The 17,268-nt window shown below is 53.4% G+C and overlaps 4 protein-coding genes across 4 annotated transcripts; 2 read left to right on the forward strand and 2 right to left on the reverse strand.

Moving 5' to 3' along the window:
• Positions 1-521: 521 nt before the first annotated feature.
• Positions 522-4,562, forward strand: J4E87_007866 (uncharacterized protein; the record flags this gene model as incomplete). The annotated part of the gene is made up of 1 exon (XM_049379459.1): positions 522-4,562. The coding sequence occupies one exon, from the start codon at positions 522-524 to the stop codon at positions 4,560-4,562; it is 4,041 nt and encodes a 1,346-aa protein (XP_049230687.1).
• Positions 4,563-8,992: 4,430 nt separating this feature from the next.
• On the reverse strand, positions 8,993-9,733 carry J4E87_007867 (uncharacterized protein; the record flags this gene model as incomplete). Its single annotated transcript, XM_049379460.1, has 1 exon — positions 8,993-9,733. One exon carries the CDS (start codon positions 9,731-9,733, stop codon positions 8,993-8,995), a length of 741 nt encoding a protein of 246 aa, XP_049230688.1.
• An 853-nt stretch (positions 9,734-10,586) lies between these two features.
• Positions 10,587-12,617, reverse strand: J4E87_007868 (uncharacterized protein; the record flags this gene model as incomplete). Its single annotated transcript, XM_049379461.1, has 2 exons — positions 10,587-12,319; positions 12,368-12,617. 2 exons carry the CDS (start codon positions 12,615-12,617, stop codon positions 10,587-10,589), a joined length of 1,983 nt encoding a protein of 660 aa, XP_049230689.1.
• Positions 12,618-13,043: 426 nt separating this feature from the next.
• J4E87_007869 (uncharacterized protein) lies at positions 13,044-16,781 on the forward strand (the record flags this gene model as incomplete). Its single annotated transcript, XM_049379462.1, has 1 exon — positions 13,044-16,781. One exon carries the CDS (start codon positions 13,044-13,046, stop codon positions 16,779-16,781), a length of 3,738 nt encoding a protein of 1,245 aa, XP_049230690.1.
• Positions 16,782-17,268: the final 487 nt, after the last annotated feature.

A 17,268-nucleotide genomic window follows, 5' to 3' on the forward strand; every position in this document is an offset into this window, starting at 1 on the left:
GATATGTTATGTAATCATCTCGTGCTAGAGGCGCAGGGCCGTGGCTAGTGGCTCGGGTGGCGAGGAAGTTGCCAAGGTGGGGCGATGCCGTTTCGGTGATGACGCGGGCATGGATCTGATGGTCGGCCAAAATTTCCATGAGAGAGAAACTTCAACTGCGAGGCAACTCGACGTCCAGTTGTTACCCCCGATTCACTGCATCGTCCCTTCCACTTGTCTTCTGGCGTTGAGCAGTCTAGGTTTTCTTTCTTTCTTATCTGTTTAATACCCCGTAGACTTGCACGCGCCACGCTCCTTCCCACGACATGCTCTCACGAGCGTTAGGGCGGAACATCCGCAGGAATGCCTACACGACGCCCTCGACGCTGTCGCAGCAATTGACGCTGCCATGGCTCTGCCCAGCCCTCTCCCGCAAGACTTCACACACACCACATGATGCCAGCCAACGGCAACGGCAGCGGCAACGGCCGACTTCACTGTCGTCACGGCACGAGACACGCTCCCTCGCCACGTCTGCGCAGATGCAACCCCCACCGCCCTCGGCCCTCCCCTTCGACCCGTTTGCGCTGTCGCTGGGACGCCAGTTCCAATCGCCTGAGCTGTCGCGGCTCCAGCCATGGGACGCCACAAATCCTCTCGTCGTGCGTGACACGTTAGCGGCATCCCCACCGATGCGTTCTGTCTACGGCCTCGGTGCCGACCCGATCGAGCTACACCAGAATCTCTACGCCTGTCTGCGAGTTGGCCGCTTGGACCGGGCAGCCAGCATCATCGCCCGCCTCGCCTCCGTCTTCAATCCCGAAGCTGCAGAGCTCTTGGATGCCAACAATGTCTATCTGCAGACGCTGCTCGAAAGCAACCAGATGGATCCAAGCGCCGAGGGCATGCAGAAGGTCCAAGACTGGTACAAGAACAACATGGTCGCCAAGGGCATCCAGCCCAATGCGCAGACTTTTGTTACCCTAATCCGGGCGGCTATGAGCTTCCTAGAAGAGGGCGCACAGGAAAACGCAGTACGGGAATACATTGCAACCGCACGCAGACACGGCGACCATGTTCTCGACCAGATCAACGCCTCCCCCGAATTCTCCGACGAGGAGTGGGACTTATTGATCCGCCTGCAACCGGAGTCCTTCAACGAACCCCCCTCGGTCGAAGAAGTCCAGGATCTCCACGTCGCCACTCCCTCCGGTCGCAAGAACCTCATAGACCACGGCCTGGTGTCCAACCCAGCACAGCCCATCAAGCCCGTGAGGCAGAAGGGCATGGGTCTCGACTCGCTGAAGCAAGCCCTGACGATGTTCGACGATGGGTCAAGCGTTCCCTATCCGCACGATATGCCTGGGACCCAAGAAGACAAGGACAGGGCCTACGCATACGCACGACAACTGAAGATAGAACAAGATGGAGTAGAAGCTGCTGTTGAGAGATGGAAACAAGAAGATGAGAAGATGCAAGAGATTGGCATATATGGCGTTATGAACTCCAAGCCCATACAGGCCATCATGTATGGCTGGTACTTGGCCCTCGTACCGCTGTTCAAGCAGCGTATTGCAAACGTCAAGGACACGTTGTCCGATCCCGAAAAGGTCAAGACTCGTGATGAAGCCCTTTCCTACGGTGTTTGGCTGGAGAGATGCAGGCCTGAAAAGTTGGCCGCAATCACGGTTGCTCGCGCTACTCAGGCTGCAGTAAAGGGCAAAGACGAAGACAACTCCGCCTACAAAGTCGCCGCTCTGTCTGTTTCCATCGGTACTGACGTCCAAGACTACCTCAACGCCGAGTCACAAACGAGACGTGATGCTTTCCTCCGCAAGCAGCGCAAGCAGACCAGGATGAATTTGGTTGAGAAACTTTCCAAAGAGACTAAAGATACCGAAGGGGCTTCTTCTACACCAACACCTCCGAAAATGAGCTATCAAATCGAAAAGGCCGACATACCACTATCTGTACGAACCCGGATTGGGGCTCTCTGTCTAGAGCTTTTGCTTCAAAGCGCAACCCTCACTGTGACCGCAAACGACCCCAGAACTGGCAAGACGCTGTCCCGTAATATGGCCGCCTTCCATCATGCAGTCGGATATCATCAAGGCAAAAAGCTCGGCTTACTCGTGCCTCACCATGAGCTCGTTACCAAGTTACGAACCGATTCTGTGCATGCCATCCATTCAGTCAGGCTACCAATGGTAGTAGAACCCAAACCATGGTCCAGTTTTGAAGATGGGGGGTACTACACCATCCCGCAGAAGGTCGTGCGCCAAAAGGCGGGTGATAGCGCACAGCGTGCTTATGCCAAGTCAGCCATCGAAAACGGTGACATGAACAAAGTCATGGCTGGTCTGGACGTGCTCGGTCGTGTACCTTGGCAGATCAACACTCCTGTCTTCGAGGTCATGGCTCAGGCGTGGAACTCTGGCGAGAGTATCGGGTCTCTCGTAGGAGAAGACTCTGTTACTAACCTCAAACGTCCCAAAGAACCTTCTGGAGATGCCACATTACAGGAACGGGCGAAGTGGGGCAGGGCTCTGAAGGAATACGAGAACAGCGTGGGTGGTCTGCATTCGCAGCGGTGTTTCCAAAACTTCCAGCTAGAGACGGCGCGAGCATACGTGAACGAAAAGCAGATATTCTTCCCGCACAGCGTCGACTTCCGAGGTCGTGCCTATCCAATCCCGCCTATCCTCAATCACATCGGATCCGATATCTCGAGAGGACTCCTCAAGTTTGCGAATGGCAAAGAGCTCGGTACTGTCGGCTTACAGTGGCTCAAGATCCATCTTGCCAACCTTTACGGTTACGATAAGGCTAGTCTGCGAGAACGTGAACAATTCACCATGGATAATCTGGAAGAGATCTACGACTCTGCGACGAATCCCTTGGGCGGCAGACGGTGGTGGACACAGGCGGAAGACCCATGGCAATGCTTGTCTTGCTGCATGGAGCTGAAGAACGCCCATGATCTGCCTGATCCGACTCGTTTTGTTTCACAGTTACCTGTTCATCAGGATGGAACATGTAACGGACTCCAACATTACGCAGCGCTCGGTGGTGACTACGCCGGTGCTCGTCAGGTCAATCTTGAGCCTTCCGACAGGCCACAGGACATTTACACTGGTGTTGCCGAACTTGTCAAAGAGATGGTCGCAAAAGACGCCGAGAAAGGTCTAGCACAAGCTTGCTTCATCAACGGTCACATCACACGCAAAGTTGTGAAGCGAACAGTCATGACTAATGTTTATGGAGTTACCTTCATGGGTGCGAAGCAGCAGGTGCAAGACGAGCTACGCAACTTGTTCCCTAATTTCGAGCCTACAAAACAGGTTTCTTCGCTCGGAAGCGTCGCGTTGTACATTGCCTACAAGATCTTTGACGCCTTGGGCAAAATCTTCAACGGCGCTCAAGAAATCCAATACTGGCTTGGCGAATGTGGCGAGCGCATAACGACATCAATCACTGCTGAGCAGATCAAACGGATTAAAGACCGCTTCGATGGCGCAGACCCTTCTGGGGCACTATACGATCCGAAATTCAAGGCGCCACAAAAGGTCTCTGCAGGTCAACTAAAGCAACTCAACAAGGCTATGGAGAGTTTTACGACTAGTATCATCTGGACCACCCCGCTGAAGATGCCCATTGTGCAGCCCTACAGGAAAGATGGGTTCCAAAAGATCAAGACCAAGATCCAAGACATTACAGTCGCCAAGAAGTCCCAGCAGGATGAAGTCGACAAACGCAAACAACTTCAAGCGTTTCCGCCCAACTTCATCCACTCTCTTGATGCGAGCCACATGTTGCTCTCAGCATTGAAGGCTAGCGAGATGGGTCTTGACTTTGCCGCCGTACACGACAGTTTCTGGACACACGCTTCCGATATCCCCAACCTCAACGTCATCCTCCGCGATGCCTTTGTGCGAATGCACACTGAAGATATCGTCGACCGTCTCGCTGCAGAGTTTACTGCGCGTTATGCAGGGGCTATGTACCGTGCCACCCTTCATATCGGCGCTGACGTTAGTCGGAAGATTACCCTGTGGAGACATGAGCGCCGTCAAGCTAAGGGCATTCTTTCGAAAGCTAATGGCTCGCGGCACGGAGATGCTTCATTCGAGGAAGTTGCGCTCGAGGCTAAGCGGCAAGAGCTTCTAAATAGTCAAGATCCCGAGAAGAGGAAGCAAGGTGAAGAGATGGTCACACCTACCAGCATCTGGCTTGAGAATCAGGATCCCAAGGCACTCCACTCGTACAGGCTCAGTCTTCTTGGGGAGACCAAAGATAAGAAGTCAGCCGACAGGGAAACACAGGTCAAGGACGAGGCCTTGGGCGAAGAAGAGGACGCTGTCACCACCACTGAATCCACGATGGACATTGTGGAAGAGGACGCCGAAGATCTTGCAAAAGACCCCCAAGGCGGTCGTTACGCGACAAAGAAGAAATCTGCCTCCCGTGTCGCTTACGATCAGGGCACGATTCAAGTCTGGATCCCACTCAGCTTCCCGCCTGTTCCGCAAAAGGGCGGCTGGGACGTATCTCGTCTCCGCGAATCCAAGTACTTCTTCTCATGACTAAGTCCCGCGCTTCGGGGCGACGCCGAACGCGAGTTCTTCACACCAGGACATTACATGCCCCTCGTAGCCACGGAACAGATCCGCAACATCGTTTCGAAACAGAGAATCGAATCGGTCGAGGAGTGCGGTTGGCATGTCAAGATTAAGCCCCTGGCGTGGTGGAGGGCGAGTCAGCCTGGTAGTGGGACTAGGTTGGGGCGTATGAGGAAGGAGGGTGAGAAGAGAGGGAGGAAGAAGGCGCATGTCTGAACTCATGTTGTCGGCGTGTTCATGGGTTTTTGTATGGAATATTTGCATCGCATGGTGTTTTTGGCATTGTTGGACATGGGGAAAATCTTTGTTGTATATACCTGCTGTACCAAGGGAAACGATACCCTATTTATGTATTATGAGAGCATTATGAGCACTACGCTTACGAAGCTTGTCTTATCAAATAACTACTTCATTGATATACATTTCTCGACGTGCGCGATGGCAATGCATCCTAGAATTGAGAGTCAACTGAAGCCACTATTAGGACGCTCATAATCAGCACGTGATGTATTACTACTACTGCGTCTATTCTAATCCGTACTGGCTTCAATTTCTTGTATTCAGGGTCTGTTGGTGCTTACTGATGAGAGCATTATTCCACCCCAGGTTGCTTCAGCTCTAAGAGCCGTAATTGAGACTTTATCCTGTATCTTTAGTCGATGAGAAAACAGCGGTACTAACCGCAGTACGCGAGTATTTCTGGTGTTGGTGCTCGAGTAGGGAGCGAATTGTTGATTCGCTGATGCCAAGGTTGCAGGTGATTGTTCAGAAGCACGTGATGTAAAGTAATGGGCAGGCGCGCCTCGCCGGGCGCGGTTGCCGCCGCGAAATGACGGACGCGTCGTTGCCAACGCGAAGATGAACCGCCCCCACACCCAATAACCCCATCGTATATCCGTCTCAGTGTTATCTCTTCTGCCTGTATGCCTTTTTTGCGCCACCTCCAGTACGTTGACGGTATGCGATACCAGGCTGTTCAAACCCGGACGAAAGCTGTTGCCCATTCGCTTGAAGTAGCTTCCGTCACGTCACCCATGCGTAGCTGACACGGGCTGGCCCCATTTCAAGCCACCTGAACGGTAGATGAGGTAGTACAAGAGCTGACTCTGTACTTATGCGCTCACCGGTCGAAGATGAGGCTCGATATCCGCACTCTCCTATTGGATACCTTGTCTCTGGCAGGCAATCACTTTGGGGGCCATGGGGTGGATTGCAGCCTAGCAACCGCACTGGGTGATAACAGCGATGCGCACCCGCCATGTCAACTCCACGGTGAGTCCCGCCACCAGAACCAGACCGCAGTCTGATTCGAAGGCGCACTTCATTATTTCAATAAATACGACGTGCGCCAGCCATATGAACTCCACAATGATTCTGCCTCGCGCGCCTTCCAGTCGATATGACCAACTTTACGGAATGTGAAGCGCGCTTCACAGCCAACACCTCCGACGCCGAGTCACTTCGCAGGCAATGGGGATGGAACGGTACCATCATTGGCATCAAGTATAATTACACATCGCAGATATCCAGAGAAGGGTGTAACGCAGTGTGTGGCCCAGATGCGGATATATACGCATGGAGGGATATTTCCGGAGTAATAACCACCTGGGTACTGCCGACCATTGGTATACTCTTGCAAGCACCCTTCGAGAGCAACGCAGCTCGACGAACACTATTCGCCATCACGCGATGGGTGGGCTCGCCTATCGCATCGCTGTCCTATGTATTGTGGAACATCAAAGTATCCGCCAAAGCTGCATTGATGGTCGACATGGCTGTTAACTACAACGAGACGCCTGAGTGCACGACCGACTTCGGGAGCATGCGAGACTCGATGTATCTCTTGCTGGTCATGAACCAGTACACGCTGAAGTCAACGGCCATGCCGAAAGATTTCCAGAAAGACGCGGAGTGCTTGCTACGCATCACACTCTTCAGCAAAGATCTCAGATTAACAGATACGGACAAGACACTTCTTCAAATGAGACATGTACTGGCGCAAGAGGTGCGTGAAACGAGAAGAAGAGGCACTGTACCAGGTAATTGCTCGTATCCGATATGAAAGCTCGCGCTAACTAGTGGCTCAGTCTTTATATCCATCTTGTGGTTCTTATTTGCATTCGCTCTTTCCATACAAGATGCTTTTAGTGAACTGGGAGCCAACACCACTGCTCATGATTTGGCGTTGGGCTGTTTGCTGGCCTGGTTCCCGGTCCTCATTATGGGCTCTATCGTAGACCGCAACCCAATTTCGGCAGAAGCGATCCGCAAGAAACTCAATATCTTGGTCGACCACGTTTGCAATGCTCTACGCGACGAGCGAAATCGTGACGAGTACCTTGAACCCTTTCGAGGTCAGCCAAAGTACCATGAGTTGAGAGCCAAGATCGTTAGTGTGGCAGACAAATCAGAGCACATGGTCCCTTTTTTCGAGAATTTCGCTGGTCAAGCGCGCATTCGGTGGCACTATGGTGCCGCGCACGCCATTCTCTCTGATATCGAGCGCTGTTATATCGAAAAGAAGGGTCGCAATTGGCTGGCAAATGAGATTGAAGCACGGACAAGTCTTGTCCTTGGGCCCATCAATGAAGAGGGTTTAGTTTGGTTTGATTTCCGAGAAATTTGGCAGATAATCAGTGCCGTCATCATCGTCGGCGGAAGTTGCGGAGGCGCCTTTATCTTGAGCTACTTCACGCCCACCATCGGTCTCGGTTGTCGCAGCGGGGGGTACACGATATTCTTCACCGTCGCATTGGGCCTGCTTATCGTTGAGATGACCGTCTGGATGTTTCTCTCGTCGTACGAGGTTGATTCACGCTGGCTTACCAACGCTGAGAGTCACCTACATAACCATGGCACCTTGAATCACTGGGTGGACTACGCACAGATGAGATGGGAAAGACTAAAACGAAGCGCTTCACGAATATGCGACACCTCGGGAGACTTGTTCGTTCGCTGCATAGTCTTCATTGCTCTCAAAGTACCGTACACAGACCAGGAAACTATCAAACAGAGAGTTGAAGATACCTTAAAGGAAGCGTGGACCGACCTGCGCGAAATGAGTCCACAAAGAAAGTGGGAAGTTTGCTTCTTCCGACCCATAGAAACTTTCAACGCCATATGGCTAGTAAGTTGCGCTTGTGTTCTCTGATGAAGAACTATATGACTGACTACTTGCCCACAGATGTATATCGTTATGGCGCAAGTCTCTGGCTTGTACAGAACCTGTGACTGCATAACCAGTAATTGGTCGTGGGGTGGCGGCTACCTTGATTTCAGTCAACAGTTCAACTCGAACAGCTACTGGATTGCCTGGTGCTGGGTGTCAGGTACCTCGTTGACCGCATCAGTCATGGGTCTATCCATGCTCTACATTACCGTGGAAGTAAGTTTTAACTATACCAAATGGATGTGAGACACGTACTGACTTCGTATGTCTACCTCTCCAGTGGTGCCAGCAATCGTTTCTCTCGACCGAAAACTATCAAGACGCCATGAAAGGCTTACGAATGACCCGCAAGTATCGATCGTGGACAGTGTTTGCTCGTCGCAGATCCCGCGCTATGTTGACCTGGGTAAAGAAGCTCGCTGTTGCTATCCGTCTGATCAAAAAGCCACGCAAAACGCTTGTGTGGACTAAACATTGCAAGCTGGATTCAGTGCAGTCTAGCGTAACTTCTCCCTCTGGCAATACCGATGGCCATTCCATACCTGCAGTTGAGCGGGCGGACTACGATGCTAGAACGCATAATTCGGTTTTCGCTACGCCGGCCATGACAAGCCCCTTGATCCCGCTGATAAATCTACCACCTCGAACAAGCAACGAAAGCGAAGCCACGGTCGATCCACACGTGCCCAATCTTCCGCGCATAAGCGACGACTCTTCGACACCTCTTGTCCAGAGAACATCGCAAGAGCATCAGCGACGACAATTTGAAGCCCAAATGAGCAGCGATGAGCATAGCAACGAGGAGACTTCTTTCTTCGAGCAGGGACGAATGCGCACTAGCTCACAGACGTGGCCAAATGCGCAAGATCAGGTGCAGAATCGACAAGGTTATCATCGTGCAAACTCAGATCCGGGGCTTTTGCATGAATAAAGAGATGTTGGATATGTTGAATTGGGAATCTAATCAGAATTACCAATTTAGGAATACATGTAGACGAAACCTTCTTTACACAAAGCCTGGAGTCGTTCCACGGAATATTCGTAGCGCGCCCGATGATGCATCTTTATCTCAAACAGTCATGTATTTGTACCACCGACTCAACGCACATCCTCTTGCTCTTCACCCCGCAGCGGGTATTTCTCAATCAAATCCTTCATAATCCCATAAGATCTGTAAGCCATCAAGTCAGCAACAAGCCGCTGGATTCACACGTTTGGCACCAACTTACTTCTCCCTGAAAATGTCTCCCCCATGACAAGCACTCGCATGCAAGTTCATATAAGCACAATAAAGCCTGCCTCTGTCCTCAAAGTCCTCCACCGGCTCACTCGCCCCCATCATCTGTACATACGCATCAGTATACTCTTGCCGACCCAAGATTTTACTAGGATCTCCGCGCCAAATGGCAATCTCCATCTCGTGATGCGCGTAGTATGCACAGGCGTCAAAGGCATATATTTCACCCGTGGTGGTGTCAATACCGATATTTCCATCCCAGAGATCGCCGTGTATCAACACAGGTTTTATAACGCGGCCTTCCTCTGTGAGGGGATCTAGGAGGGCCGGTACGACGTGCGAGATGAGGCGATCAGTACATTCCTGCAGATCTTTCCAAGGCCCATTAATATCGCGGTTGAGTTTCATAGCACCCCTGAGGAGCTGGACGAAGAAGTCTTTCCAACTGTTTTGCCAGGCTGTTTGCTGGGGCAGATTACCCTGACACGTCTTCATGTGGAAACCGAATTGTCCGGTTGGTGACGCGCTGGAGAGGTGGAGCGTGGTGAGTTTCTTGCATAGTTGTTCTGGGTCGGGGGTTTGACTTGTGTCCATGGATAGAAAGGAGCAGAGGAAGAAGTAGGAGTCTGGGTTTGATACGTTGAGTTGGCCGTATGCGTGGGGCGCAGGGACGAAGGTTGGTGCGGCTTTGTGGAGGGCACACATTGAGTTGTATTCGCCTTTGAGCATGGCTTTGCCTTGGTCGCCGTCTGCGCACTTTATGAGCGTTAGTTGGATTGCAAGCAGAGTATCTTGTTATCGGCAGGTGGTTGTAAGTACCTTCAGGAAGTACGATTTCGGTGGAGCGTCTGGGCGTGTGGTGTCTATCTTTGCGGTGACTGTCCATTTTGATGCGCCGTGTCGGTTGCAGCTGTGGACTTGAGTGCCTGCAGGTAGTTCTGCTCATGATGAGTAGCTGCCTAGGTATATTACGCAGTAAGATCTATGGTACATACTGTCTATGACGACCTGATCGAGTGGGAAATCGCCTTCGATGGATTCACCACAGCTTGTTCCCCGAGTCACCAAAGGAACTCTGCCTCGTGACTCGGTGGGCGGCTGCCACTGCTCTGCTAGTTCTGGGTTAGTAGACATGATCAATCCAAGTCGTTTTGCGTGTTAACCCTTTGAAAATACGGAGTTGTGCTTGGTAAGTCCTACGTGTTTCTATGCTACAACGGTCAATGAAGGCTGACACTGAGTGTTCGCGCTTATGACCCATGACTACGTCGTCATAACTGGAATTCATTCACAACAACAGGGGCGCCCTTGAAGGTTTCAGCTATGTATCTTGTGGTTGAATGAGTCATGTGCATAGGCTTGTTGTCGGCTCGCGCTTTGTTCAGCATGGACTGTACTACATTGAATACCTGCAGTCACCGAGCTAGCGATAGTTTACATAGTCGAACAACGACCTGGGTATCTCCCATACGAATAGAAACAATGCGTATACCCTGCCAGAAATGCTTTTGGAAATGCGAACCGTCCGTCACGCCGAGATACGCCATGCTATGCCATCTGCTACGAAGCGAAAACACTTCCACTAGAAAGTGTAGTTGTTGTTACCACCATACTCCATCCCCGCATCATCGCCCAGATGATCAACATGCATAAACTCGTCGATGGAAAAAGGGTCTGCCATATTTCCGCCCCCCATATTAATATCCATTCCATCGTGCGATTGCTGTTGTTGACCCATAGGCTGACTGGGAGGATCCAGGCCCTCGACAACGCGGGTCCCTTTGGGCACGGAGGCTCCAAAGGCACCAATGCGGTCGGGTTGCGCCACACTGGCTCCTTTGCCCTTGCCTGTTGCATCTCCACGCGAGTTCATCCAGATACCGTTTCCGCCCTCGCCGTTCTTGACTGCTTTGGCAAAGGGCTCTTGGAAGACAAGACTTGTCTCGTACCAACGGCCTTTGATGTCGTCGATGTCTATCTTGTAGGCTGGCTGGATGAGCTTCCACCACGCTGCGGTGCGTGTGAGGGGGACGAGCATGCGGTTTCGCCACACCATGTCGTGGACCATGCGCGATGGAATGTTGTTGTTCTGTTGGGGTGGTTTGGGGGGAAGGTTTGCGTCTGGAGCATCCAACGTGGCGTAGCTGTAGACATCGCCTATGGCAATGACTTTGGTGGTGGGCGGGTTGACAAGGACTTGCTCGATAATGTCGGTCACGACCATGAGATCGGTTCCAGTGGCCCCTATGCGCAGACGGACAGCCTCGCCTCTCCAGATCTTCTCGGCGCCCAGATACATGCCGTTATACTGTCGGACTTCGTTTCCCTTGTCGTCCTTGTTCGTCTTGAGGCACTCGAAGAGTGTATACGTGGTATCGATGGCTTTTGCAGCTAATATAGACGCGTCGACAGACGCTATGCCCTCGCCTCCCTGTCCACTAATGAGTGCTCTCCAATCCGTGTTGTGATATTCGAATTGGGGGTTCTGCTGTAGGAAGGGGAAGGTGCAGCTGGGTGCAGACCAGGCGAGCCAGGGCTTGACATGGTCATCGGTTTGCACGAGTTCTTGTGGAGGCGATTCGAAAGGATGCGACAGAGGCTGGATCAGGTATGCCCTGCTCATAGGCACCTCTTTGGTAGCCCATCTTCGCACCACCAGTCCCAGGCCCCAGGCTGACGTCTTGGGACGGAAGAACCACACCACCTCGCCGCTCCGGCAGAGGAATTTGTTGTATGACAAGTCGGCTTGTTGTTCGATGGATCGTGGCTGGGGGAGAGGTGTTGACTGCAATGTCGGGGGAGCTCTGATCTGTGCAGCGGCGGGTGTGGGGGTAGGCCTGGGACCGGCAACGGGCGTAGAGGGCTTGACGATGGGACTTGGGATAGGCGCACCGGTCGATGACCTTCGGGCAGGGATTTGCACTATGGGGTTGCGCCCTGTGACGTTTGTGTTTGGTATAGCGCCGCTGGAGCTGTTTTCGCGCTTGATGGGTGCAGGCTGTTCTTGCTTGACTTCGACCTTGACCTGGGGCTTCTCGACGTCGCCGGCGGGTGAGCACATCTTGCACGTGCAGTTGGCCATGTCGCTGTTCTCGTCGGTGCACAGCCACAGGAGATGGGGGAAGAACTCGACGGGGCTCCTGAAGCGCTTCTTGGGGCCTTTGGGGTATCCATAGAGATAGGCGTCTTGTCTGTCGTGGCCGCCGCCCGAGTGGTTCTTGACTGTCTTCAGCTGGCCGTCTGCCTTGGTCTTGATGTGCTCGTATAGGACGTAGTTCTCGGGCAGCTCCCACAGAATGCATTGCTGCCACCGATCTGTCACATGTTAGTGCGCTGCAGCGAATGCGCCTCGCATAGCCATACCTTCGAACTGCTTCCCTCCGATCTCGCGCAGGAGCATGCCGCCCAGTTTCTTGCGCCAGTCCTGGTGCTTGGGGTCTTCCTTCTCGATGAGGCGGTAGAAGTCGCGCTGGCCCTGGTCGTTGGGCGACGTGTTGAGCTGTTCCTCGGTCGGCCCATTTCTGAGCGGCCGGCCTTTGAGGTTGACGATGTGCTGCCCATCCGACTTGGAGGCGAAGATGGGGAAGAAGGGCGTCATGGGCTGTTGCGCCATGGTGGTCGAGGGTGGTGCGCCAGATGCGCGGGCGTGGGGACTTGGTTCGCGAAATGTCGACGTGTGGAGGTCGCGGCGTTGGATAGACTTGATAGCTCGGAACGGTTCCGGAAGGAACGCCTGCAAGTCGCGCTAGGACGCGTCGGCCGCAATCGACGTATCGCCTCCGCGCCTGGCGATGCGGCGACGCTTCACTTCACTTCACCGTGAAGACGCCCAGTCGTCTTATCACGCTCCTTTGGGCACGCTGCGTCGTTTCATTTCATCCTCACCGTCACCGGCCTTGTCTAAGACTTTTCTTGCTGTGCTTTGTCCTTCTTTGCCCTGCGACAACACTTCTCTGTCAATTCCGTTGTACTGTACACCCCTGGCCAATTTACATTCACTGCGCAACATTTGCCTACAAGATACCCCACAGTTGTCGCCATGGCGGGACATCCGATCATCACCCTGGGTTCGCCCCAGCCCATCACTCCCAAGAAACGAGGTGGCATTTACGAAGACCTCCTGGCGCAGTTTGGCTCCGAGAGCTCAGCCCAATCGGCCACCAAGAGACGACGCATCTCTTCGCAGCAGGCGACCAAGCCCGACGAGACTAGCGACAACAAACGCAGCCTGCGCGCGCAACCAACGCCAAACTACGTCGCCTCCGACTCATCCGCAAACGAAGCCTCGCCATCCACGCCTGACCACAAGCCCAGGACCGTCGCCGACAAGTACCCTCGCGCCTCCACAAGACGAGCTGGCGCCCACGCGGGAACCAGCGAAGACGAACTCGCCCCATCAGCTCGCCCGAACCGCAAGACAAGCGCCAGAATCTCGGCCTACACCGAGGAACTGAAGATGGAGAAACGCAAGAAGGAGCGCCAACAGTCTGGTGGACTTCGCCGGAGCACGCGCGACAGGAAGAGCACTATCCTGGAGTCCGACACCATGCCCACCCCGTCACCACCCCGTCGGAAGTCAGCCCGGCCGCCGCCCAACCTCGATACCGCTCGTGCCCGTCTCCGCGACGACATTGCTAAGAAGACCAAGGCGAGAGCGAACAGCTTTCTCGTCGCCAACAAAGATCTCTTTCTCCCACTTCTGCCTAAGAACAATCAGGTCGCAAAGCTTGTCGCTCAGGGCGATGCGCAGCCCATTGTCGAGTACGAAGAGCTCTCGGAGCAACCAAAAGGCGTCACCGCTGTAATGAAGCCATACCAACTATCTGGTCTGTCATACTTGGTCCATCTCTACAACAACGGTTTCTCCGGTATACTCGGCGACGAGATGGGTCTCGGAAAGACGCTACAGACATTATCGCTGTTCCAGTATCTTGAAGAGCTGGACGAGAAGAACGGTGTCACCTCAGAAGAACTTCGCCCTTATCTCGTCATATGCCCCCTCAGTGTACTCAACTCGTGGGTCACCGAGGCCCAGAGATGGGTACCACACCTCAAGGTCATGCGCTTCCACGGCGCCGTCACCGAGCGAACCCGCTTGAAGCGCGTCATAGCTGGTATGGAGGACATGAAGGGCAACGAAACTTCGCGCGCCAAAGACCGGAAAGCCTCGCGCAAGGCTGGCCGAAAGGCGGCCAAGCTCACCTCCAACGACCAGCAATCCGATAACTATAAGATTGTTGTCACGACATACGAGACTTTCCAGGCTGAGCAATCCTGGTTCAAGCACAGCTTCGCCTGGCGCTATGTCGTCTTGGATGAAGGACACAAGATCAAGAGCAGTGTCACCCAGATCTCCACAGCCCTCAAGAGCATCAGTGCCGAGTATCGTCTCATCCTGACTGGAACACCACTTCAGAACAACTTGGTCGAGATGTGGTCGCTTCTGACATGGCTGTACCCCAACGTCTTCGACGACAAGACCGAGACACTTTTCAAGGAGTCTTTCGATCTCAGCAAGGGCAAAGCGAACAAGCAAACCATGACAGACGCCCGCCGCCTGCTCGAACTCATCATGTTGCGACGTATGAAGGACTCTCCTTCAGTCAACCTCGGTCTACCGCCCAAGGAAGAGATCTTGCTATACGTACCTTTGACTCCTATGCAGAAATTCTGGTACACCCGTCTCTTGACACGTATGGACGATGGGATGCTTGACGAGCTCTTTGCTGATGGCAAATCGAAAGAGAAGGCCGCCATTGAGCAGGACATCGAAGAGAACAAGCTATTGGCAAAGATGGAGAAGGTAGACAAAGTGGTCAGCTCTGGCGGTGCCGAGGCTGATTGGGAGGAAACCACCAAGATCTTGCAAGAAGCCGTTGCGAAGGAGCAGACCGATACCGACACCAACAAGGGCGCCTGGAAGAAGCTGATGAACCTTGTCATGCAGCTACGGAAGTGCTGCTCGCATCCGTACTTACTCCCCGGTGTCTCACCCGATCCCTACTACCTCAGCGACCATATCATTCGCGCATCCGGAAAGTTCATCCTCCTGGAGAAGCTTCTCAAGCACACGGTATTCAACGAAGGCAAAAAGGTTCTTATCTTCTCTGGCTTCACTCGCACACTCGACTATTGTGAAGATCTGTTGTCTCTCATTAGCAACCATGGAGAGCGTTTCAAGTCCCTTCGTCTTGACGGTAGCACAGCTCGAGCTCGGCGTAACTTGGACATCCGCCTGTTCAACCAGAAGGACTCCGATTACAAGGTCATGCTACTCTCGACCCGCGCCGGTGGCTTGGGAATTAACCTCACGAGCGCCCAGGATGTCATCTTCCTTGACGAAGACTGGAACCCGCAGATTACACTCCAGGCCGAGGCCCGAGCTCATCGCATTGGGCAGACCAAGAAGGTGACCATCTACAAGCTCTGTACCCAGGGTACTGTCGAAGAGCAAATGATGGGTCGTATTCGCAAGAAGCTTTACCTCTCGGCAAAGATCACCGAGTCGATGCAGAGCGTGCATGGCAAGCAGGTGGCCGACACCAAGAAGGCCGGACGCCCGTCTCTGAGTGAAGACTTGCCACAAATGGATGCCACGCAGCTCAAGACGCTTGTACGGCGAGGCGCCCAGGCATTGTCGCATCCGGAAATCGATGTCAAAGAGATGGTGTCTTGGGATCTGGAGACTATGATGGCCAAGTGCCGCGATGCCTCTGCCGATTTGACAGATTCAGCAACACACTCGGAAGTCGACGAGGACAAATGGCTATCGACCATGGAGCGTGTTGAATGCGCCGTGTTCGAAGGCAAGCGTCATCAACGCCAACTTGACACCAGCTGGAAAGCCAATACCTCGGCGGCGAACATTCTTCCAGACAACATCACTCGCGAGGATCGCCGCAAGGGAAAGAACACTACCGTCATGGTAGATGGCTTTGCTATCAACAAAGAGTCCATGAACTGTGGTGACTGGGAAGCCGTGCCAACATTCGCAGGCAAAGATCCCCGCCTCGCTGAACCAGTCCGCGAGAAGCGCCGCGAAATCACCCATGAAGACCACTGTCTCGGCTGCTTCGAAGACGCAGATGCTGGACACCTGATTGAATGCAAGAGCTGCCCCCGTGCTTACCATTACGACTGTCTCGATCCCCAGTACAAAGCCAAGGTCAAGGGCTTCGCCGGCTTCTACTGTCCCCAGCACAACTGCACCGACTGCGGCAAAACCACCAACGATGCCGGCGGCCTCATCTTCCGTTGCCGCTGGTGTCCCCAAGGCTTCTGCGAGGACTGTCTCGATTGGGACGAGACAGAGCTAATCGGCGACACCCTTCCGGAATTCGAGCTCATGGGCGAACAGCACACAACCGGTGGCTTCTACATCAAGTGTCCCACGTGCGTCGAGTCAGGCGAGGAGAGCGCGGAGCAGAAAGAGTGGGTCGCGAATATGGAGAAGCAGTATAAGGATCAGCATGACATTTGGTCGCAGGAGCGCGAAGAGGCGCAGCGTCAGCTGAACGAGATCGACGCTGATGATGAAGTCACTTCCCCGCCTGCTCTTACCGATACTTCGCTGCCTACTCCTGCGGTTGGCGGCTCTCGCGTCGGCACTCCCATGTCCATGGAGCCTGTTCAGAGTACCAAGAAGGGTGGCAAGAGAGCTGAGGCTTTCGGGGAGTCGCGCGAAGAGAAGCGGGCGAGGCTTGATGCTCAGACTTGGACTGTTGATGAGGACCCGCTGATGCAAGGTCTTACGATGGCAAAGGGACGGAAGGGTTAGGTGGCGCAGATTTTGGCTTGTTCAGAAGAGCGGACTCTAAACAGACGGATCCCTTGAATTCGAAGATGGGAGCGATGGTTCTGGCTGTATTCCAGAGATTTGTTCCAGGCGTTTAGGAGCTTGACCTGGCATGCATGGATATACCCCCCTCGATGTTCAACGCTTTCATGGTAGGAGTTGAGACCGGTTGATACGTTTAGTCGTACTAGCGATGGTTGAAACGATTGAGTGAATGGCGAATGAGCATAGTAGCGCAATAGCGCGGCATGCAGCGATAATAATGAAGTCTTTGATTAATGTTGTTGTTGGGATGGTGATTCTTTGCTCGACTCTTGGCATCGATAATGCTAAGAAAGACGTCCCGAAAGCTGAGATACGGACAAAACTTTGCAGAAACACAAGAGTTATGAGCGACAAGTGTGATCATAGAGTGCTACCGTTCACACTTCAGCAGACTCTGTGTTATATTGATATATTGATACAGCAG

This window comes from Alternaria ethzedia (genome assembly GCF_023757985.1).
Source record: "Alternaria ethzedia strain BMP 0044 chromosome Unknown scaffold_23, whole genome shotgun sequence".
NCBI lineage: Eukaryota > Fungi > Ascomycota > Dothideomycetes > Pleosporales > Pleosporaceae > Alternaria > Alternaria ethzedia.